At 39.4% G+C, this 24916-nt stretch overlaps 1 protein-coding gene across 2 annotated transcripts in view; it reads right to left on the reverse strand.

The window, feature by feature from the left end:
- The window catches only part of LOC309556100 (cadherin-7-like), a 299042-nt gene that overhangs the window by 92493 nt on the left and 181633 nt on the right, over window positions 1-24916 (reverse strand). Inside the window, exons 3-4 of one of the 2 annotated variants that reach the window (XM_082258422.1) lie at window positions 22970-23264; window positions 19734-19853 (exon numbers count right to left, since the gene is read on the reverse strand). In XM_082258422.1, coding sequence (XP_082114548.1) covers window positions 19734-19853; window positions 22970-23264 — 415 coding nt within the window. The remainder of the gene's footprint in view (window positions 1-19733; window positions 19854-22969; window positions 23265-24916) is intronic. The other variant, XM_082258423.1, reaches the window with a different exon arrangement.

Below are 24916 nucleotides of genomic sequence, written 5' to 3' on the forward strand. Positions count from 1 at the left end.
CTCTGCCGCAGTAATATTACTGTGGGCGGAGGTAAAGTGGTTAATGAGAGATCTAGGGTCAAAAAGATCTCTCATTTACACTTAAAAGCAAAAAAAAAAAAAATTAATTTTACTTTTTCCAAAAAATTGGCTCTTTAAGGCCGTTGGGTGGAAGTGATGTTTGACGTTGCTCCGGTCCTCCAGGGGCATAGAGTCGAGTGGGGCCATCTTGCCCTCACTCAACTTCCTGCCCATCTGATAGTTTTTCCTGCTACCGACGGCTCCGGTAAGCGGAGAAAATGACCAGGAATCGGCGGGGCACCTTTCCCTCTGCCCATAAAAGTGATCCTGTGGCTAATATGCCACCGGGACCACTTTTATCAGATTCCAGATCACCTGCTTTGTAAAAAAATACCGGGGTTATGGCAAAGTACTGATGTAAATACATGGTGGGTGGTCCAGAATTGGGTAAACAAGCTGCAAGTACAAAAAAAAAGTTAATGTGCCAAAAGTATAGTGTGCTCCTACCTTTTTGACAATGCATTTTTTCTCTAAATTTTTTAGCAGGTGATGTCAGCCCTACTTTACCCACTACATTTAGTAATTTTTTACAAAGAAGAAAGACCTCTTCTTATCTCCCTCTTATCTCTGTAACCCCTCCTTTTGCACAGGCAGAGAGCACTGGAAGTTATCAGCGCACATGATTACTGGTAAAAGGAACAGGTATTTTTTCACTTAACAAACAGATATAAGAAATCACTTTCAAGTATACATTTAGCAGAAGAAAGGAGAGCAAATAAAAAAAAAAGCCTATTATGAGGAAAAAATTTCACTTTAAGAAAGAATAATTAAAAATAGAAAGCCTGAGTGGGGGCAGTAGAGTGATAGACAGCTATTTTTCTTTATAACTCATTTGAAAAAAAAAAGGTAAAAATAAAAAGGGATAAATATAGATTTTCTGAAGAAATAAAAAGGCCAGTGAAAGGCGAAAGAACTAAGATATTTGATATGTAAATGTACGGAATCTAATATGTACTTGTTACACAAACTAAAGGAAAGGGTTGTCTCTCTAATGCCGTGCAACCCTTTAGCAACCAATAATATACAAAGCTGTGCTAGAGTGGGAGGATGAAAGTTTTTATCCAATTGGTTGCTCATGTGCACAACTGACTATTCATCCTCAACACCTAAATAAATGAGGTCAGTTATATAGAAGTGAATTTGAAGTACTCAAGTCTACACAGCAGTGTGTCTCTACAAGGGCAGCATGTGGTTTCCATAGAAGAGTTCAGAGATAAATTAAGTGTTTTACAACACTTCATTCCTGTATGTCTATGCCAGAACTGTCTTCCAGTGTATCTGGGTTATAAAACCCCACGCTGTTATGCTTTCGAACATACAAAAGCTTTTTTTCCCTGCATTAAAACTTAATGCTGCTCTCCCCTTTTTAAATTCCTTTCTTCTCTATGAATCCTCTTCTGGTATTCTTCACCTGCTCCCTTCAACTCTGTTCTTCTTTCTATCTCTTTCTTTCTCTTCTTAATTTGTTTTCTTTTTTTGGTTTTGAACTAACATCTCTTCTTTTTGAAGCCATGCAAGTAGAGCATTCCTTTGCCTCTCTCATATTATTTTATATATGCTCACCAGCTATTATCATATAACAGGTATAAGTTTACATACTCCGGTAGAATTTATGATTTCTTGGCCATTTTTCCGAGAATATGAATGATAACAAAAACTTTTCTTTCACTCATGGTTAGTGTTTGGCTGAAGCCATTTATTATCAATCAACTGTGTTTACTCTTTATAAATCAGAATGACAACAGAAACTACCCAAATTACCCTGATCAAAAGTTTACATACCCTGGTGATTTTGGCCTGATAACATGCACACAAGTTGACACAGAGGGGTTTGAATGGCTATTAAAGATAACCATCCTCACCCGTGATCTGTTTGCTTGTAATTAGTGTGTGTGTATAAAAGGTCAATGAGTTTCTGGACTCCTGACAGACCCTTGCATCTTTCATCCAGTGCTGCACTGACGTTTCTGGATTCTGAGTCATGGGGAAAGCAAAAGAATTGTCAAAGGATCTGTGGGTAAAGGTAGTTGAACTGTATAAAACAGTAAAGGTATATAAAAAGATATCCAAGGAATTGAGAATGCCAATCAGCAGTTTTCAAACTCTAATCAAGAAGTGGAAAATAAGGGGTTCTGTTGAAACCAAACCATGGTCAGGTAGACCAACTAAAATTTCAGCCACAACTGCCAGGGAAATTGTTCAGGATGCAAAGAAAAACCCACAAATAACTTCAGGTGAAATACAGAACTCTCTGAAAATGTGGTGTGGCCGTTTTAAGATGCACAAAAAGGAGGCACTTGAAGAAAGATGGGCTGCATGGTCTAGTTGCCAGAAGAAAGCCATTACTACGAAAATAAACAAGAAAAAGTGCAGCACTCACAAAAAATATTGAATCATAAATGACAAATAAACAGTGAATCATGCATGATCATAATGTGCAATATAATCAAATCAATATCTTTGAAATGTTTAAAAAAGATGAAATATTATACCATAAAAAGTTCATATGTGCAAGTGACAAAAACATTTTTATAATTAGAAGATCAGAGAAAAAAGTCCAATACTATGGAAATTCAAACAGAAAGGCATACAGAAAGCACCACCAGTCCCAGCATGCATGAAGAGCAATCTCCAAAGGAAACTCCAATATGTGCAAACAGCACACCAAACCCTGAAGGGGATGGCAGCTTACCGGAACAAATGGCCTACAAATCAATGAAAAAGCCAAAAATGCTAGGCAGAATGAATGTCCAAAGCTTGTAGAAAGCATCAGTAATACTCAATCATCCAAGAGGCATTGGGATTCCGATATGCATGGATAAAAGTGTCATAGCGTAATCCAATACAGACCAATACATTTATTAAAAAATGAGTGCACTTACAAACATCGTAGTATAAAATCATGTAACGAATCTGGATCATTTTTATGGTATAACATTTCATCTTTTTTAAACATTTTGAAGATATTGATTTGATTTTATTGCACATTATGATCATGCATGATTCACTTTTTTTTGTCATTTATGATTCAATATTTTTTGTGAGCGCTGCACTTTTTCTTTTTTTATTGTATATGGGTATATCTATTGACCTTTGTTAGCTGCCACTTCATTCACTTTTATTATTTATTGAGCGCTGGGTTTTTTACTTTATTTTTAATTACTACGCAAATGCCACAAAGTATCCTGCTTAGAATACGCCAAACAACACAGAGACACGCCTCAAACCTTCTGGCAAAAAGTCATTTAGAGTGATAAGACCAAAATTGAGCTTTTTGGCCACAGCCATAAACGCTACATTTGAAAAGGAGTCAGCAAGGCCTATGATGAAAGGTACACCATTCCTACTGTGAAACACGGAGGTGGATTGCTGATGTTTTGGGGATGTGCGAGCTACAAAGGCACAGGAAATTTGGTCAGAATTGATGGCAAGATGAATGCAGTATGTTATCAAAAAATACTGGAGGAAAATTTGCATTCATCAGCCTGGAGCAATACATGGTATTAAGAACTGGGGTATGTAAATATTTAATCATGGTCATTTGGATAGTTTCTGTTGTCATTATGATTTAAAAAGAGTAAACACAGTTGATTGATAATAAATGGCTTCAGCCAAACACTAACCATAAGGGAAAGAAAAGTTTTTGTGTTATCATTCATATTCTCTGAAAAATGGCCAAGAAATCCTAAAACTCTGCCAGGGTATGTAAACTTATAAGCACAACTGTATATGTAATGTCTCTTGTGCTTATGAGTATTTCTTTATAATAATTAAAGGATCAATACTTTGTCCTCTCTGTGACTTATGATGCCAATATTGGTGATTGTACATTTTTGTATAGTATAGGTCATGCAATCAGTCATTATGCCATTGCAAACACTCCAATTGAATCGCTTAAGGACCACCCCATGTACATATACTGTGGCAGGGCGGTGTGATTTTGCACTTAAGGACCACCCTATGTACATATACTGTAGCAGGGCGGTGTGATTTTGCACTTAAGGACCACCCCATGTACATACAGTGGGTACGGAAAGTATTCAGACCCCCTTACATTTTTCACTCTTTGTTATATTGCAGCCATTTGCTAAAATCATTTAAGTTCATTCTTCTTCCTCATGAATGTACACACAGCTCCCCATACTGACAGAAAAACACAGAAGTGTTGACATTGTTGCAGATTTATTAAAAAAGAAAAACTGAAATATCACATGGTCCTAAGTATTCAGACCCTTTGCTGTGACACTCATATATTTAACTCAGGTGCTTTCCATTTCTTCTGATCATCCTTGAGATGGTTCTACACCTTCATTTGCGTCCAGCTGTGTTTGATTATACTGATTGGACTTGATTAGGAAAGCCACACACCTGTCTATATAAGACCTTCCAGATCACAATGCATGTCAGATCAAATGAGAATCATGAGGTCAAAGGAACTGCCTGAAGAGCTCAGAGACAGAATTGTGGCAAGGCACAGATCTGGCCAAGGTTACAAAAAGATTTCTGCTGCACTTAAGGTTCCTAAGAGCACAGTGACCTCCATAATCCTCAAATGGAAGACGTTTGGGGTGACCAGAACCCTTCCTAGAGCTGGCCGTCCGGCCAAACTGAGCTATCGGGGGAGAAGAGCCTTGGTGAGAGAGGTAAAGAAGAACCCAAAGATCACTGTGGCTGAGCTCCAGAGATGCAGTCAGGAGATGGGAGAAAGTTTTAGAAAGTCAACCATCACTGCAGCCCTCCACCAGTCGGGGCTTTATGGCAGAGTGGCCCGACGGAAGCCTCTCCTCAGTGTAAGACACATGAAAGCCCGCATGGAGTTTGCTAAAAAACACCTGAAGGACTCCAAGATGGTGAGAAATAAGATTCTCTGGTCTGATGAGACCAAAATAGAACTTTTTGGCCTTAATTCTAAGCGGTATGTGTGGAGAAAACCAGGCACTGCTCATCACCTGTCCAATACAGTCCCAACAGTGAAGCATGGTGGTGGCAGCATCATGCTGTGGGGGTGTTTTTCAGCTGCAGGGACAGGACGACTGGTTGCAATCGAGGGAAAGATGAATGCGGCCAAGTACAGTGATATCCTGGACAAAAACCTTCTCCAGAGTGCTCTGGACCTCAGACTGGGCCGAAGGTTTACCTTCCAACAAGACAATGACCCTAAGCACACAACTAAAATAACGAAGGAGTGGCTTCACAACAACTCCGTGACTGTTCTTGAATGGCCCAGCCAGAGCCCTGACTTAAACCCAATTGAGCATCTCTGGAGAGACCTAAAAATGGCTGTCCACCAACGTTTACCATCCAACCTGACAGAACTGGAGAGGATCTGCAAGGAGGAATGGCAGAGGATCCCCAAATCCAGGTGTGAAAGACTTGTTGCATCTTTCCCAAAAAGACTCCTGGCTGTATTAGATCAAAAGGGGGCTTCTACTAAATACTGAGCAAAGGGTCTGAATACTTAGGACCTTGTGATATTTCAGTTTTTCTTTTTTAATAAATCTGCAACAATGTCAACAATTCTGTTTTTTTCTGTCAGTATGGGGTGATATGTGTACATTCATGAGGAAGAAGAATGAACCTAAATGATTTTAGCAAATGGCTGCAATATAACAAAGAGTGAAAAATTTAAGGGGGTCTGAATACTTTCCGTACCCACTGTATACTGTGGCAGTAAAATCACATACCTGTATATGGCTTCCTTTTTCGGCTTTGGGGTGCATGCGCACCGCCGGAGCCCTGCTTCCGCTGTGAATTAGACACATTTGGAGCCAATCAGTGGGCCCGGCAGACGCGATGTCAGGGTGATCCGTTGGAGAGAGGCAGAACAAAGCAGACGGCTGTTGTGCCAGAGAGAAAAATGGAGATCTTGTGTTTCTGCTAAGCAGAAACACGTATCTTTGTTTTCCTTTAGTCAAAGCACATCCCTCACAGTTAGAAAGCACTCATAAGGAACACATTTAACCCTTTGATTGCCCGTGATGTTAACCCCTTCCATGCCAGTGTCATTTATACGGTGACAGTGCAATTTTTTAGCACTAATTACTGTACTGGTGTCACTGGTACCGGAAAAGTGTCAATTAGTGTCAGATTTGTCAACCGCAATGTCATAGTCCCCGGAAAAAATGCTGATTTCAGCCATTACTAGTAAAAAATATTTAAAACAATTAAAAGTTCCTAACTCTATCCAAAAGTTTTTAGATGCTATAACTTTTGCGCAAACTAGTCAATATATACTTATTGGGATTTTTTTTACCAAAAACATGTAGCAGAATTCATATTGGCCTAAACTGAATTCAATTTTTTTAAATCAATTTTTTTAATTTTTTTTATTGGATGTGTTTTATAGCAGAATTTAAAATATATATATATATATTCAAAACGGAGTAAGAAAGAAACAAAGTTACCGTCTAACCCACTCAGCGCTTAGGTATTATGCAATACTCAATAGAATAGACACTCAACACCTGACAACTTTACAAGGTGTTGGAACACAGAAAGCCAATATCCGCAGTAAGCAGCTGCTATATCATACCAATATCCAAAACAAGGTGCGTACAAGAGCAAGCCCACATAAGCACTAGCAGCGCTAAATATACCTATCTGGCACAGGATAGCGGATATATAGCTATACACATTTAGCAAGTGAATCCTTGCGAACCAATATTGTTTGTAAAGTCCATAAAAGTTATTAGGGTGGAGTCCTAAAGAAAACCAGGTGCATGGAAGACTTAGTGATTTGATCTTTATAGTGCTGTATAACACAGAATCTTCCTTGCTGATCCCACAGCAGCCACCAAGATCCTTCACCACACCGCTGTGCTCCCCCCTATAGTGTGCACACGTACCCTTAGCACTTGGGTAAAGCGCTCTATTCAACCAGAGATCCTCCACTTAATGATGGCGATCCACCTTAACCTTCGAATCCAATTGGTAGGGCAATGGTCAGCACTTCCTCCTCTCCTCTCACATGCAAAGAGAACGACAGGGACCCATAGCGTAATATGCACACACTAAACTTTTATTAATAATTAAAATCACACTCACATGGGATGAGACGTAATTAGGCATAAAAACATGTCCAAGGCAATATCCCGGTCCTCCCACCGTCAACATTGGCGACGCCCTCAGCAGAAGTCCGTGTAGACGAAACGCGTCAGGGCGTGAGCACGCAGTCTTTTTGGTACATTCAGAATATCCTAGGAGCCCCCTGGTCACGCCATTAGAGTCCGGACGTTTTTTTGGGAAACGTTGGCAGGATCACCCATATCGTGCGGCTCAGTGGGGACAGGTAGGTATTGGCAGGTATTCCCTGTAACAATGACTGGTCACTGATGCCCGTGCTCCCTCTGCAGAATGAATGGTCTTGTATCCACATCTTTTATTGTTGTAAAGGTGGTACTGATGTAAAAATCAGTACTGCCAGTAGTGTGTGAAACAGTATTCAACATTCCAGCCTTTGCCCACCCAGTCACTCCCTTTTTCTGTGATAGGGGTGGGCAACACCCTCCCCCTAAAAAACTCAATTTGCTTGGTCTCTCCATGGGTTCGAACCTTACCTATCTCACCGCACCTTTCAGTGTCACTTACAATTCCACTTACTCCTCTGCAACTCCTCTTATCATTGGGGTCCCCAAAGTTCTGTCCTTGGACCTCTACTACTCTCGATCTACACCCCCTCCCAGGGTCAGGTAATAGCCTCCCATGGCTTCCACTACCATTTCTATGCTGATGACACCCAAATCCATCTCTCTACCCCTCAGCTCGCTCCATCAGTCTCCTGCATCACTGATTTACTAAGAGACATATCAGCCTGGATGTCACACCACTTCCTCAAACTGAATCTATCTAAAATATTTCCTCCCACACTTGCCCCTTCCCCTGAATTCTCTGTCAAGATCACTGGAACAACTATCAGTTCTTCCACACATGCCAGGGTGCTAGGGGTAACCCTGGACTCTGCACTGTCCTTTCAGTCCCACATCCAATCCCTGTCCAAATCATGCCACCTTACCTCTGCAGCATCTTTAGAATATGCCCCTTTTTAACCAAGGACACCACTAGGCTTCTAATTCACTCTAATTCACTCCCTGGTTATCTCTCGTTTCGACTACATTGGATTACCTATACATAGACTATCCCCCCTTCAGTCCATAATGAATGTTCCTGCAAGACTCATCCACCTTACCAACCGTTCAGTGTCCTCCACCCCTCTATGCCAATCCCTTCACTGGCTTCCACTCACCCAGCAAATAAAATTCATAGTACTAATAATAGTTTACAATGCCATCCACAACTCTGCCCCCAGCATCACTAACCTGATCTCAAAATATCAACCAAGCTGCTCTCTTCAGTCCTCCGAAGACCTCCTGCTCTCTAGTTCCCTTGTCACCTCCTCCCATACTCACCTCCAGGAGTTCTCCAGAGCTTCTCCCATCCTTTGGAACTCATTACCCATATCTGTCTGACTGTGCTCTAATCTATCCATCTTTAGACGATCCCTGAAAACCCTTCTCTTTAAAGAAGCCTATCAGGGTTCTAACTAATACACCGTTTCTTTTTCTCCATCGGCTCATTCCCCACGGCTATTACCTTTTGTACCAACTGACCCTCCCTTTTAGATTGTAATCTCTAATGAGCAGGGCCCTCTGATTCCTTTTGTACCAAATTTTTTTGTAACTGTAACGTCTGCCTTCATCTTATTGAGCACTGCGCAAACTGTTGTCGCTATATAAACCCTGTATAATAATAATAATAGTGCAGTGCAGGAGATGACTACATTCAAAGAAAGAAAGAAAGCCTGTGATCATTAGAAAACGTAACAGGTAATAACTCACTTTGCACAAACCTTTAAGCCTACAAAAGTTAGTTGTTTTTACTGGTGAGGAACTGGTAGAAGAACATGGAGATTAGAAAGTATTTGTGCCTGGTGTGAAGGAATCAAGAGCCAAACAAGAATTAAAAGTCTAAAACTGAGATAAATAAAGTAAAATGTATGACCTGTTCAAGTCATTTCTGCGTTGAGAAAGAACTGGATGATTTCTGAAGTTTGAATTTTTATTGTGGTAAAAAGTCTAGAGAAAAACTGGAGCAATTTCATTTCTAAATGACCCTTGTTAACTAGACAAGTTAGCTGATTATTTAAAGGGTGATTATAACAAAAAGGTGTATGTGTACCCAATGAAGTTAATGGATTTTTTTTTCTTGGTAACAGGATTGGAAGCTGAACGTAAATACATATAATTACCATAAAAGTACCAAGTACCATTAAACTCACATTACTTTGGTCTACAAGAAATACAAATGTAAAAAAACATGGCCCTGTTATAATATAGAATGACCAACTAAAAGCCTCTTGACATAAAGCAGCAGAACACCCTGCCCAGGTGTGAATGTAAAAGCATCATAGAACTGTGATTATCATTATTATTTTTACAGAAGGGGGCAGGTATGTAACCTCTCAGAATACAGTTTTTGAATTTTACTTTTACAAATAGTAAAGGATATACATAGCAAAGCACATCCATAACATAAAAGATTTTAATGCTACCCCCATAGGGGCTACAAGTGACAGGGTTCCCCACTGCTGAGCATCGTGGCACATAACATTTTCAGCTTTCATTCAGACAGCTTTGTTTTTGATGTTTTATTGAGGGGATAAAAACTTGGATGGTGATAGGAATTATGGGATGCCAAACATGAAAGTGACAAAACCAGGGACAACTTCCTCCCTATTTACAGCTCCAATTGATCCTCCAGCACAACTCTGCTTGATACCTTTGTACAGCTTCAATTGATTCCTTTTGTATAGCTCCACTTGATTCCTCTATACAAGCTAACAGTCTCTGTTAGATTTAGCAACAGCCCCTTACAGGCTAGGAACTCTCAGCCTCAGCCCCTTCGGAATGTAGCACATGTGTAGTAAACTGCATCCTGGAGTACCTCGGATTCCCCTGTAAACACTGGTTCCAGATCTACTACTGCAGGCAATGCTAGCCCACCTGGCTACCTTTTCTCCAGTCCATCTGGCTACTTCTTCACCAGTCTACCAAACTGACTCTCTTCTCCAGTCTACCCGACCGACTTACTGAAGATCTGCTAGGGCAAGGTTGATGAAGATTTAAGCACACTGCTGTCTTCAAGAGAGACCTGCTACATGTGGCAGCCTCTCCCCTTTTAAATCCCTGCACCCTGTGTGTAGTACTCACACTGCCCTCTCATTGCTGCTGCTGCATCTTATGAAAGCCTTCTTCCAATTTCTCCTGTGGTAAGATCCTTCCAGGACAGCACCCAAGCCCTGATGCGCGTCAGAGCACCCCTCCAGACAAGGGGGTTCACCTCTAGGGCCACTGCATCTCCATATTCCACCCAACTCCCTTGCCAACATGACTCATCCATATTTAAGGGCTCCTTTAGTCCCCTGCCAGGCCCACCTCCTAGGGATTGGCTAAGGGTCTCAAAATATGCAGAACAACCCTTTCTAGCCTCCACCCTCCAGCTTCCAGAACATTATCCAACATACTAGAACAAGGGGGGAGGCACTAGAGAGCTGTCTATATGAGTCAGAGATAAAAAATAGGGTGGCGCTCTTGTGTGCATAAATGTAATCAAATTACTCCAACTGAAGCTCATATATGCAGTCTATGAAATTTTATTGGATATGTCCATGGTGATTTAAAACAATATGCATACATTCATACCGATCCTTGAAGCCTCTGTGTCTCCTGGCTATGGTGTAGGAATCCCTAGTAAGGATCATGGGAACCTGGTAACTTAAAACCCGTTGGAAAGGGGGGGGTGACACTCTCAGGCTGCAGCGGTGCTCCTTGATTGTGAGGGCTCAAACGGTCCTATGTACGGCCGAATCCTAGGACCGGAGCCGATGCGCTCTGCTCCCGCTGTGTCCGACGTGAACACCGGGAGTCGGGCGCTGATGACGTCACGAAGGAGAGCCGGAAGTCAGCTGAGAGACAGCCGCAGAGACGAACAGAGGATCGGATGGAGCCGAAGAAGTAATATGCTTGCTTCTCAAACGCCTCCCGTTGCCACAACTACATGTTTCGCTACAATGTAGCTTTATCAAGTTGTGGCTAGGGGCAACTGGAGGCTATAAGAAGCCGAATGGTGGGCGGGATTAGGCTAACTAGCCAATAGAAGGACCCTCAGGAGCTGAATCAAGAAATTGGAAATAAGAAAAAAGTGTATAAAAGAAAAAGAAAACCGGAAATGTATGGAAAATTCCTAAAAAATTATATATATATTATTAAAGTGACGTCAAAAAGGGGGGGTGCCAATAGAACCACCAGGGATGCCCACTCATGACCCCAGGGATGCCCACCCATGACCCCAGGGATGCCCACTATGGCCACCAGGGATGGCAATCAGGGCTCAGGGAGCCCGCCAGTGCCCTCCCCATCAGTGCTGCCTGCCAGTGCCCTCCCAATCAGTGCTGCCCACCAGTGCCCATCATTGGCATCTATCAGTGCCACCCACCAGTGCCCATTATTGCCCACCAGTGCCGCCTATCAGTGCCCATTAGTGCCCATCAGTGCCGCCCGTCAGTGCCCATCAGTGCCACCTATAAGTGCCCAACAGTGCCACCTATCAGTGCCCAACAGTGCCAGCTATCAGTGCCCATTAGTGCTGCCTATCAGTGCCAATCAGTGCCACCTATCAGTGCCCATCAATGGCACCTATCAGTGCCCAGCAGTGCCGCCTATCAGTGCCCACCAATGCTGCATATCAGTGCTACCTATCAGTGACACATATCAGTGCCCATCAGTGCTGTCTATCAGTGCCGCATATCAGTGCCACCCCATCAGTGCCACCCCATCAGTGCCACCCCATCAGTGCCTCCTCTTCAGTGCCTGTCAGTGCAGCCTCATCAGTGCTCATCAGTGCAGGAAAAAAACATATTTATTTACAAAATTGTATAACATAAACAAAAAAATGTTTTTTTTTTCTCAAACTTTTCGGTCTTTTTTTTATTTGTTTAGCAAAAAAGAAAAAACCTTGCGGTGATCAAATACCACCAAAAGAAAGCTCTAGCACATGGCACATATTACCATCCTACTGAAAGAAGGGAAGGATCCTACATTATGTGGAAGTTATAGGCCTATTTCTTTACTTAACATTGATTTGAAAATTTTTACGAAAATCTTGGCCAATCGTTTAGCCCCGCATCTTATGGACCTTATTCACCTTGACCAAGTGGGGTTTGTCCCAGGCCGGGAGGCTAGGGACAACACCACCAAAGTGTTAAACCTGATCCATGTGGCTAACACTTCTCGAATACCGAGTGTTTTTATTAATACCGACGCGGAAAAGGCCTTTGATAGGGTGAACTGGCGTTTTATGTTTGCGGTTCTTAAATACATTGGCCTGGGAAGCAATATGATGCGATGGATCACTAATGTATACTCAATCCCTACAGCACAGGTTAAGGTGAATGGTCTGTTATCCGAACCCTTTTTTATTAATAATGGTACGAGACAGGGTTGCCCCTTGTCTCCTCTTTTATTTGTTCTCTCATTGGAGCCTTTCCTTTGTACTGTGCGCCAAAATCCAGACATACAGGGAGTGGGGATAGGTGGAAGCCAACATAAGATATCAGCCTATGCTGATGATCTTATGTTCTCGGTGACGAATCCTTCCCTCTCTCTTCCGAATTTGCTGCGGGAACTGACCAGGTACGGATCCCTTTCAAATTTTAAAATTAATTTTAACAAATCAGAGGCAATGGGAGTGGGAGCACGTTCGTATCATTTACGCACCCTCCAAACGAGTTTTGGTTTCCGATGGACAGATAGGGCCTTAAGATATTTAGGTACTTTAATTCCATCTTGTTTATCTAAGGTTTATGACATGAATTTTCCCCCATTGATTGGGGAGACACGTTCTCTTTTGGATAAGTGGCATTTGGGTATACACTCATGGTTTGGCAGGTGTAACCTGCTAAAAATGAGTATACTACCCAAGCATCTGTACCTGTTAAGGACCCTTCCGATACGGCCGCCCGCCAGGTACTTTCATTTGATTCATTCCCTTTTCATTAAATTTGTGTGGGTACAGAAAAGACCTCGTCTGGCACGGACGCAAATGATCCGACCAAGAGCATTTGGCGGTTTAGCTTTACCGGATATACAGAAGTATTTCCAAGCAGTTCATCTTAGCAGAGTGGTCGATTGGTGTCGACACCAGGCATCTAAGCTGTGGATTAACATAGAGCAAGCATAGACGAATATTCCCTTGAAGGGTGCACTGTGGTGTTACTCAGACCTGCCTTCGCAGCTACGTTTGCATCCTCTTATGGGTACAACATTGCGAATATGCAATCAGGTCATGACACGGCATTCTCTTTCCCCGCCATGTTCTCCACTAATGCCAGTAATTGGAAACCCACGGTTTACACCGGGCCTAGTCTCACCAGATATAGTTGCATTGGGAGCTTCTGGACACACCCGGGCGGCCCAGTTTCTGGTGTCGGATAGATGGCCGACACTGGAGAATCTAACAAACATGGATGGACATTTTAGACTGACTTTTTGGTCAGCCTTACAACTTCATCATTTTTTACATACACTGCCGAATCCAGTAGATTTCACAAGAAGTTTGACTAAATTTGAAGAGTACTGTCTGAAAGAGGGGGTCCTGTCACATACGCTTTCTCTACTTTATAGTTTATTAACGACTCCGATGGATGACTCTCTCCCGACGTGTTTGACCAAATGGGCATCTGAATTACATCGTACTTTTACACCACGGCAAATACAAAATATTATCTTACTTTCCTTTAAATCGTCTATTTGCACCAAAATTCAAGAGACTAATTTTAAGTTAATGTGCAGGTGGTACTATACACCCCATAGACTTCATAGGATCTTTCCAAATACATCGGCGAATTGTTGGCGCTGTGGGGGGGAAGATGCAACGCTGCTTCACATTTTTTGGTCATGCCCCAAACTCTCAGTATATTGGTCTGAAATTAGAGCCATTGTTCAAAAATTCACGGAATACTCTATTCAAGAGGATCCAGCTTTTTTTTTGCTCCACCTTTCAGACATACCTGTGCAGAGATACGTGAAATCGGTGGTAAGACACTTAGTGAATGCAGCAAAGGCTTGCATTCCGGTATTGTGGAAAAGTCCTTGCCCCCCGACGGTAAAAGAGTGGATACGGAGGGTAGAGGCCATTAATAAGATGGAGGATTTGGTGTTAACATCACAAGGCAAGCGAGAATTATATTGTGAGACCTGGGAATCCTGGAATACTTATATTCTGTCTGATGAGGGTACATCTTGGCTGCGTACTTAGATGGTGAAGTAGCCTACTATGTCGGAGATGGGAGGAGGGGGGGGGGGAGGAGAGAGAAAATTCCCTTTTTTTTTTTTTCTCTTGTGTGAGTGTGTTCGTTGTTGTTCGTTATTTGGTTCGTCTTTAGTTAACAAATAGGGCAATCTGGAAGGGACGGGTAATGTGAGAATTTATTTAATTATAAGTCGAGACAGATGATGTTTTAGGAAGGTATTTAATTTTATGGGACCCTCCGGTAGAGGTACAAGAGGGTGCCGTGATGACCTGTATTCCCTTTTGCCTTTCTTTATCTGCTGATCAATGGAATGTTGATGGTATCTTGATAATTTGTTTTGGCATGTATGTAACTGCTGTTCCAAAGTATGCCTTTCTGTGTTTTTGGTTTCTGTTTATTTTTAAAAAAAGTAAATAAAAAATTATATTTGAAAAAAAAAAAGAAAGCTCTATTTGTGGGGGGGGGGGGGGAAATTACATAAATTTGGTGTAGGTACAGTGTTGCATGACCGCGCAATTGTCATTCAAAATGCAACAGCGCTAAAAGCTGAAAATTGGCCTGGGCAGGAAGGAGGTGAAAGTGCCCTGTATTGAAGTGGTTAAAGACTCACATGCTTAAACACAAGTCAGGATATAGTTTTCCTACTCTCACACTAGTAGAACACTAGAGGGTGCTTCGCTATACAAATATAATTTTGTACATATTAAACAGACATAAAACCAAAAATAAAAAAACATTTTGCAGGCCACATTCACACTGTATTCTTTCAGGCACCATTTCCTCCTTACAGGAGAAAAGCAGCAGAAAAAAAAGTGATGAAAGTCATGTTTTTTCATGCACGATTATGTGTGTTCACGTGTGTTTATGCACGTTTGCACTTTGGCATTAATGCATTCTATTGGCCAGAATATAAATGTATTCTGGCCATTAGAATGTACTAATGCGCTAAAGCACATAATCACGCCAAGCATTAATGTACATTTATGCACTTTTCCTAGCCCAAGCACTCCTCTTCAGAATGTTCAAGTGATGATTTTTATTTTGCCTCTAATCGCCCCCACCTCTAAACACTGGAGACCCAGACCACTATATTGAGGATGAGAGCAGAGGTCCAGGTTTCCAGGTTGCTAATGGGATAGGGGTGGATTTACTTAAAGTGGTTGTAAAGTCACTATGTGTACTTAGTAGAATCCCCTCTGTTATATTACTCAGTGCCTTTGTAAAAAAAATGAAGCAGTGCAATATCATATTTTACAGGGCCACTGTGCAGTCAGCTGATGTCCCGGTGCTCTAGTTCCCTGGTCTGAGGACTACAGAGGGAGGGGCTGAGGTTCCTGCTGGCATCAGGCGGAAGGAGAGGAGGAGAGTGGTGGGCGGTCACGTGACCACACAGCTGTGCTTTTTAATAACGTATTGCGCTGCTTCCTTTTTATAAAACAAAGGCACTGAGCAGAATAGCATGATATAACAGAGGGGATTCTACTAAGTACACATAGTTATTTTACATAGAATAGCAGCAGAAGGGGAGGGGCAGGGAGGGAGGGGCAGAGGGAGAGACCACAGTGTCAGGGCTCAGCAGTCATGATTACCGTGGTCAGCTCAGACAGGGAGACACAGGAACAGGCAGGATTAACCACATATATTACAGCATAGAGAGGGACAAATGACACAGCGTAAGCACTGTGCTGTATAGCATGCTTTAAAGGAACAGGATAATTTTTTTTTTTTAGGTTTTTTTTTGTTTAGGGTTACAACCACTTTAAGGCAAATACATATAAATACCTATACTTACTATAAATAATTGCAATGCATATTATTACTCTTCAAATGCAATTGCTCCAGAGATTAGTAAATGAAATTAAGCTTGAGATTGCAAAAGGTACCCAATCATATTCAATGAAAATTACAAAAAAATAATGCATTTTTGCTTGTACGTGATTGGATGATTGAAGTCAGCTAAGCTTCATCTTATTTACTAAGCTCTGAAGCAACTGCACTTGCAAAGCCCACAGCCAATTTGCCTTTAGTAAATCTACTCCATATAGTAGTAAAGCACCAACACTTTGAAATTAAAAAAAAAAAAAAACACACATCTTTTACTTTTTATGCAGCCTGTCTGTATACCCCTAAGAAAATATAAAGGTTCAACTGGGCTTTAAGGTACCTTTCCTGCACACATACTTGTGCCTGTGCTCCTGTATACAGTATGTGAAAAGGCACCAAAGCACACATGATAGCCGTTTAACAACCCACAAGAATTAGCATATGTATACTATGCCCTAAAAATCTGCATTCCTCTTGTCTGATCTTTTAGGGGAAGAGAAGACAGACTGCTTCTGTATGCCTGAGTATATTGACCACTAAAAAAAAAAAAATAAATAATAATAATGATAACAATAATAATACAGTTAAACTTTCTCAACAGAATCCATCTGGCCATTAAGGCAAAAAAATCCCCCATGTCCTGAATGTGTTAACTAAGAAAAGATACACGGTTTCCCTGGTCGTAAAGACATTGACCAAGAAAAAAAAAACAAAAAAAAACAAAACATAGTTCTGCATTTAAAACTTTATATTTAAATGAGAGAGACTCTGGAAAAGGATATCGCAGTCATTTATGCTGTATCAGATAGTTATCTTAGTGAATTTTTTTTTTTTTAAATAAAGTCCCTGAGGCTCAACTGAATTAATATAAGTGAAGATAAGATGAACTTTGTGATATTCTAAGCCATGCTGCGGCACAACATGAGTCAAGCCATACCTGCATAATCATCACCTTCTTCAAGAATACTAACTAGTAGGAGTTCATGAAATTTCAGGTGTAATGTACATTTCATATACAATGTGCTTTGTTTTAAAGAGAAACTCCAGTGAGAAAAAAAATGATAGCTATTTTAAAAATGTCGTAATGATCAATCCTTTTGCAGTATAGTTGTTTAAGGCTGGCACCATTTATATAGAAGTGCATTCACATTTTTTCATAATGGTAATAAAGAAACTGAATTTGTGACAGGTGCTGTTTTCCTCAATAACACCATTTGTAGTTTTCTAATGACCCCTACCTAATCCTTAATTAGTTCTTCACAGTCACTATCTGGTTTCATTATAGTCCTGCTAAGGAATATGGATGAATTATACTAGAGGCCCTGTTACATAAGAATAAGGAAAGTACATACAGGTAAACAGGGATGAACGGATGCATGTACAGGGACTCAAGTGTTTAAATAGTCCAAAAAAAAACTTTATAACACCATAAAGATAAAGTTTATTCTGCTAATAATTTGCCTTCCCTGGTCCATCACTCCCTCTTTAATCAACATGCTAATGGCATTTTAGATTAAATTTTTTTGTTTTCCTTATATACCTTTTTTTAGATTCAGTGATGCCATCACTGGATCTTTGTTCTTTTCTTTGCAATGCATGCTAATCACAGCTAGTGGAGCGTGTGTACATAGCTTCTCGAAAACAGCAGAGTGCCCTAGGTAAAGCCCAAATGTGATGCTGAGCTTGCATAACTCATAGAACTGAAACCCAAAGATTTAAAGAGGCAGGTAAAGGACAGTTCACCTGGGGTGGAAAGTGCTAAATAATGCTGCGTGTCCTCCAGGCATAAAATGAGGCAGGAGCTATTAGATTGCTTCTACTGTACACAGTAAGAAGTTTAGAGTTTACAGGAGAGAAGTTTGTACATTAGTACAAGACTGAAGATAAGGCTGGAGTTCAGCTTTAAGTTACTAAAAAGCCAACAGTCGCATAATGATAGTTTTTTACAAACAGTATGATGTATCTAGCAAATAGCACTAATTTAATACAAATGCCATTCTACCAACTCTACAGGCAGTTTTTGAGTTACAAACATCTGATTTCCATATGACTCATACTAACAAATGGAGGGAGATAACAGGAAGTGAGAGGAAATTTCCCCCTAGGAAGGGAAATTCACTCCTGTAAGAGTTCTCATGGGAGAAAGGTGTCTCCACTGAAGCTTTATCACCAATCCTTGCTTCCTCAACAACCCCAAATTTTTAAAATCCAGTTGCCACAGGGACAGAAAGTGAGGTGAAATCTTCTGAACAGGGACACAGACAGCAAAACAAATGTTAACCCTTCCCTATGCTATCCAAAAAACTTAAAAATTATTTTTTTGGGCTGAAGTTACACTTAAAAAGTTCAGCTTTAAGTTACTAAAAAGCCAACAATCACATAACAATAGTTTTTTTTAAAAACAGTATGATGAATCTAGCAAATAGTACTAATTTAATACAAATGCCATTCTACCAACTCTACAGGCAGTTTTTGAGTTACAAACATCCGGTTTCCATTCAACTCCTTCTTACAAATGGAAGGAGATAAGAGGAAGTGAGAGGAAATCTCCCCCTAAGAAGGGAAATTCACTCCTGTAAGAGTTATCATGGGAATAATCTGTCTCCACTGAAGCTTTATCACCGATCCTTGCTTCCTCAAAAACCCAAAATTTTTAAAATCCAATTTATCACAGGGACGGAAAGTGAGGTGAAATCTTCTAAACAGGGGAACAGACATCAAAACAAATGTTAACCCTTCCCTATGCTATCCAAAAAACTTAAAAAAATATTTTTTTGGGCTGAAGTTACACTTAAAAAGTTCAGCTTTAAGTTACTAAAAAGCCAACAATCACATAACAATAGTTTTTTACAAACAGTATGATGAATCTGGCAAATAGTATTAATTTAATACAAATGCCATTCTACCAACTCTACAGGCAGTTTTTGAGTTACAAACATCCGGTTTCCATTCAACTCCTTCTTACAAATGGAGGGAGATAACAGGAAGTGAGAGGAAATCTCCCCCTAGGAAGGAAAATTCACTCCTGTAAGAGTCATCATGGGAATAATCTGTCTTCACTGAAGCTTTATCACCGATCCTTGCTTCCTCAAAAACCCAAAATTTTTAAAATCCAATTTATCACAAGGACGGAAAGTGAGGTGAAATATTCTGAACAGGGGCACAGACCGCAAAATAAACGTTAACCCTTCCCTGTGCTGTCCAAAAAACGTAAAATTTTTTTTTTTGGGCTGGAGTTACACTTAAAAAATGTACCTGTTCCCACTTACACACAAATTCAAGTTAAGAACAAACCAAATCTTGTTTGTAACCCCGATGACTGCATGTATCTATCTATTTCAATTTATATCTGTTATTTTTGTAAAACATAGTTTTTACTTATGATGCAAAGCAAACTAGAGACCGACTTAAAATTCAAAACATGTTTTGAATATGTGATTGATAATTATTTAAAATTAACATGGAGCAGACATTTGCTGCAGTAATTACTTTATGTTGTAGGCACTTCATGAAATATTTACTCTGAAATTTACGACAGGCTTACCTGTCTTTGGCTCCACAGAAAAGTACGGTTGACCTTGAAGAATGCTATAGACAACTCGAGCACTATTTCCATAAGTGGGATCATCAGCATCTGTTGCTGTTACTTGCAGGACTGATGTTCCTTAATAAAATGGTATTGGCTTTCAGTTAAGGAGATTTCAACCTACAGCAGTACATTGTAAAACATTTATAATATTGCAATTCTAGAAACATTTCTATGTCAGAGATGTATATATTATATTGAATGTACGTATTATTAAAAAGCTGAATAACAAGATACTGTATAGAGTAAATATCATCAATGCCATGCACAATTTTCATTCATTTTTTTATCAAGAAAACAAAAATCTGTGCCGAATGCACCTTAGTGTGCAAAGGGAGAGCCTGCCCATAAAGATCACTGTGCAGCTCCAAGGCTGCTGAAATGCTTATAACTACTCAAATTATGTCAGCTGAAAACAGCTTTAAAATAATATCTGAGCCAATGATTTTTTTTGTGCCAAACAAGTCTGAAGCAGCTTGAAGGGCTTCATCCTCTTTAGACATTATGAAGCTGATCAGCATTTGGTTGAACAGAAAAACCTCTGTTGTTTCACATTTGGGTACAGAGTGAGGGGTACCTAATTTTTTTATTAATTGTAAAAATCACTTTAGTTATTTATATATGTAAATCACATGCATTATTGAAATTGTACCTAATTGTAGAAAGAAATGGATGCATAAATGTTGAACATTGTATCACATCCTATCACAAAGCTTATACTGTGCATGATGCTCAGTTCTGATTATTCTCTGCTCAGGCTTCATGCAGAATCAACTGAGGTGATAGAAAATAATTAAATTATACCAATCTGCGTATTTAGGGTTAAAATAAATAAAATAAAATACCCATTTTTTTTTCTTGGATATGGCATTGACTAAGAAAGAGAAACTCTTCTAAAATTTAAGTCAAATACATTGCCAGCATAATTTACTAGATTGTAACTGGACTCTACAAGTACCTGTCTACTTTCCATCTCATAATTCTCAACCTAACAAACTGACAGATATCCACCCTTTCACTGAATACAATAGACCCCCTTCTTAAACAGATGTATTTTGAACGCCACCACCAATTGTCAGATTTTGTTTTAAAATTAAATGTTTGAGGTTTTTTTCATTTTTATTAAAAACGATTTATTCTTATTGTGACCAAACAGCAGGTGGAGTGCTGGGCTCCTTTTCATATATTTGGAAGGCTAACTACTAATTATAAATAAATTAACTACTTACATAACTACTTAACTATATTTATGTTAAAAGCCTACTGTCAGGTGAATATATAAAGCTCAGATTACACACACAGCTGAATAAGTCAGACAAGTGACTCATTTACCCATTAGACAGAGATAATATAACATTAAAAAAAAAAAAACTACTACTGTTGAAACACATTTGTCAATGGTGCATCTGTATTAAATGTTAACTTGTTAAATACATATTTTATGCAAGTAAAATATATTGTAACCTTTTAAAAAATAAATCACCACCAAACCATTATTATTTTTCATTAGTTGGTTGATTAAAAGCAGTATCTAAATCTAAAGTGTAAGAACATGTGCTTTATCCATTATAAGGAGGCTACATAAAGAACCTGATCACAGGTTTAGGCACACGTACATGGATTTGCTTTTTTTGTTTCATAAGTATGTTGTATTTATCTTTAGATATAATAATCACATTCTTACATTTTCAGGTTTTTTTTTTTAATACTTTCATCTGGTATATATTTATGGGGTTGACTGGAGAGTGCAAAATCTGGTACAGCTGTACATGGTTTCTAACATCAGCTTCAGCTTGTCCAATTAAGCTTTGTGAAAAAAATCTGTAAGCTGATTGGTTTCTATGCAGAGCTGCACCCGATTTCACACTCTCCAGTTTTAGTAAATCAACCCCCATTTTTTATGGTCTGTTCAAAGCATAGCATATTCTTTGGCAACCCTTTTATTCGTGACTGTTTATGTTGCACTTTGTATGACTACTGTATCTGTCATGTTACTTTACAATATAGTAACCCAACTCAACTTCAGTATTTCAAGATATGTGAAAATATTATGCAGCTGCCAAAGCCGGCAGAATATTAGCATGCATAAAGAAGGGGATATATTCCAGAGATAAAACTATAATCCTGCCACTTTATAAAACTCTGGTCCGACCACCTCTGGAGTATTCTATCCAGTTCTGGCCACCAATCCTCAGAAGAGATGTGCTGGAACTGGAGAGAGTCCAAAGAAGGCAACTAAACTAATTAGGGGATTGGAAGACCTTAATTACAAGGAGCGATTAGACGCACTTAACTTATTCTCCATGGAGAAAAGACGCCTGAGAGGGGACATGATAGCGATTTACAAATACCTCAATGGCGATCCCAGCATAGGAAATAAGCAATTTAGTCTAAGAGAGTGTAAGAGGACACGTTGCCACTCAATGAAATTAGAGGAGAAGCGGTTTTACCTTAAGCTACATAGGGGGTTTTTCACTGTCAGGGGGGTAAGAATGTGGAACTCTCTTCCACAATTGGTGGTATCATTGGGGAGTATCAATACTTTTAAAAGACTCTTGGATGTGCATCTCAAAGAATACAATATTTTGGGATATGGGAAATGAATATCGTCACTGACACACACACCTACACAGGTTGAACTGGATGGACTGTTATCTTTATTCAACCTTAACTACTATGTAACTACGTAACTAAGTAACTATATATGCATAAACCTTGCTGTTAGGGTTTACACAGTTTAGTTTGCTTTATTTTACAACATAATAATGCTGTAATATACAAAAGTTCCATATAGTGCTCTTTGTTCTTGTAGCCTTGGTGAAGCAATTTAAAGTTTCCGGCAGCCGCCTAGACTATAATCATGTATCTTTTTGTGCCTTAGGTACAACTTCTCCACTTTTCCTTTTGCATGATACAGATATCTTTCTAATAGACCCCAGTGGTTTTGTCAAATATACAACTAGCCATGAGCAAAACCACCTACTTAGTCTACTTTTCTTCTGCCCTTAGTCAGAATTAGATATGAGTCACCTGCTGTACTTTTATGTCTCTTGTGGGCTCATACAGTACATCGGTATATTTCTCCCATAGCTCATCACTCTTTTACCACCCATCATGAAGTTTTGAGAGTGCACTCCTCCCAGATACATTACAATACATACTCGTTAAAACATGGCAGCATTTGTTTTTCTTACCAACAGGTGACATTTCAGGAATGCCAGCAATGTAGGGCCCATCCAGGAATTTTGGCTCATTGTCATTTATGTCTTGCACTTTAATGACAAACTCAGATTCAGGCTCCACAGGTTTACTTGTTTGCTTGTCTAAAGCTTGTGCACGAAGAGTGTAGTAAGCTTGTTCCTCCCGGTCCAACCTCTTGGAGGCATGTATATCCCCAGTAAATTCATCGATATTGAAAATGGTACCTGCCCCCTCGCCTGTCAAGACATATTTGATACCATTTTCTCCTGTGTCCACATCTGAGTGAAGCTGTTAAAAAAAAATGACAAAAATTGATATTTGTAAAAGTGAGTAGGTGATAATCAATATATAATTAGTGATTTTTACAAAAAAAATGGGAATTTTCATTGTTCTGAAAATTATCTGCCAAAACCATCTAGTTTATGGCAAAGAATAATGAAGATCTGTCAACTGCTTTAGAAGGCAAACACAATTTATATCTCTTAATAAACAGTTTGGATTCAATTTGCATTTCCTACTGTGCTAAAAATCACACACTATAGAGCTGAAAGTATTCTGGGGAATATATGCATGTAAACACTTTGAAACTGACAGTTTGGTCTCATCAGGAACAAAACACATTTGTTTATTTTATTATTTCTAAAAAATTCAACTGACTTCATTTACATTGTCCCTCTTCCTTGGGTGTTCATTTTGTGCCTGAAAATGTGAAAATGTATAATTATTGCTTGTTCTGGGTTTGGATAGTCACATATGTGTCAGATCTCAGGTTACTGCAGACTACCCGGAGAAGTAAAGCATCTTTAATTGATTACTGGATTTTGTTGATTATTTTCCTGACCTAATAAATATATCTGCATATAAAAAGCCTCAGTCACAATATTATATAGTCTCTATATGGTAACATTTACAAAGAAATAGCTCAGGAAGTAAACGTGTGTGCTCTGTTCAGTCTGAATCAGCCCTGTTCCACTGAAGATAAAAGTCATTGTAGTCTGAGGTTGGACCCCACAAACTGGACAGTGGTACCAATACACAAACATCACTAGTCTGTTAGACTTGTTAAACATTGGTTGTTCTAACAAAATACTGTAGATTGGTGTGCGTAGTTGTTTTTAACATATGTGCATGCCATAGATGTTGGTAGTATCAGTCTGTGTTATAATGTGGTTACCAAATAGCAAACCAGGAACAGATCAGTACATTCAAAGGTGATCAAGACAGGTCTGCATGAAATTTCACAGTGCTGTAAAGAACCATCAAACACATAAAAAAGACTGAGTAAGAGACTTGATAAAATATAAAAAGAAAAGCAGTATTTTGGTCTTGACATGCAGCCAACATTACTTTTAAAATTATGCTTTGTTCAATTATAGTCACACCACTTTTAAATCTTCAAAGAGAAAAGTCAAGGGAGCAACTCAGTCTAAGAATTCTACATCAGTAACCATGACATCTGAAGTCAGAAGTCTTGTACTCTGGAATTTATTGTAGATGAAAAGTACTGGAAGAACTAAACATGTTTTACAGTGAAGGATAAATCTCTTTCCGCTATTCCTAGGTGCCTATTAAATATATATAGAAATTTAACAACTTAAAGTTGTACACAAATCTGTTTAGAGTATGCACACATATTTTATACAGAACTCGGTAAAATACACATTCCCCTAGACTAACTGATGTTTAAAAGTATGGCTGTCGGATTGGGAAAATTATAAAATTTTTAAACAGAGTTAAAACTTTAGAATTTTACAGTATGACTGCACAACAAAATTAAACCAATACATCATTGACATATGAACAACTGCTCTATCATATTTCTGCACTTGTACTAAGCCAGTGATATCATTATATCATTATACAAGAGATATAGTGTAGATAGATAGATAGATAGATAGATAGATAGATAGATAGATAGATAGATAGATAGATAGATAGAT

Source organism: Pelophylax lessonae, assembly GCF_965119305.1.
Source record: "Pelophylax lessonae genome assembly, chromosome: 5".
Taxonomy (NCBI): domain Eukaryota; kingdom Metazoa; phylum Chordata; class Amphibia; order Anura; family Ranidae; genus Pelophylax; species Pelophylax lessonae.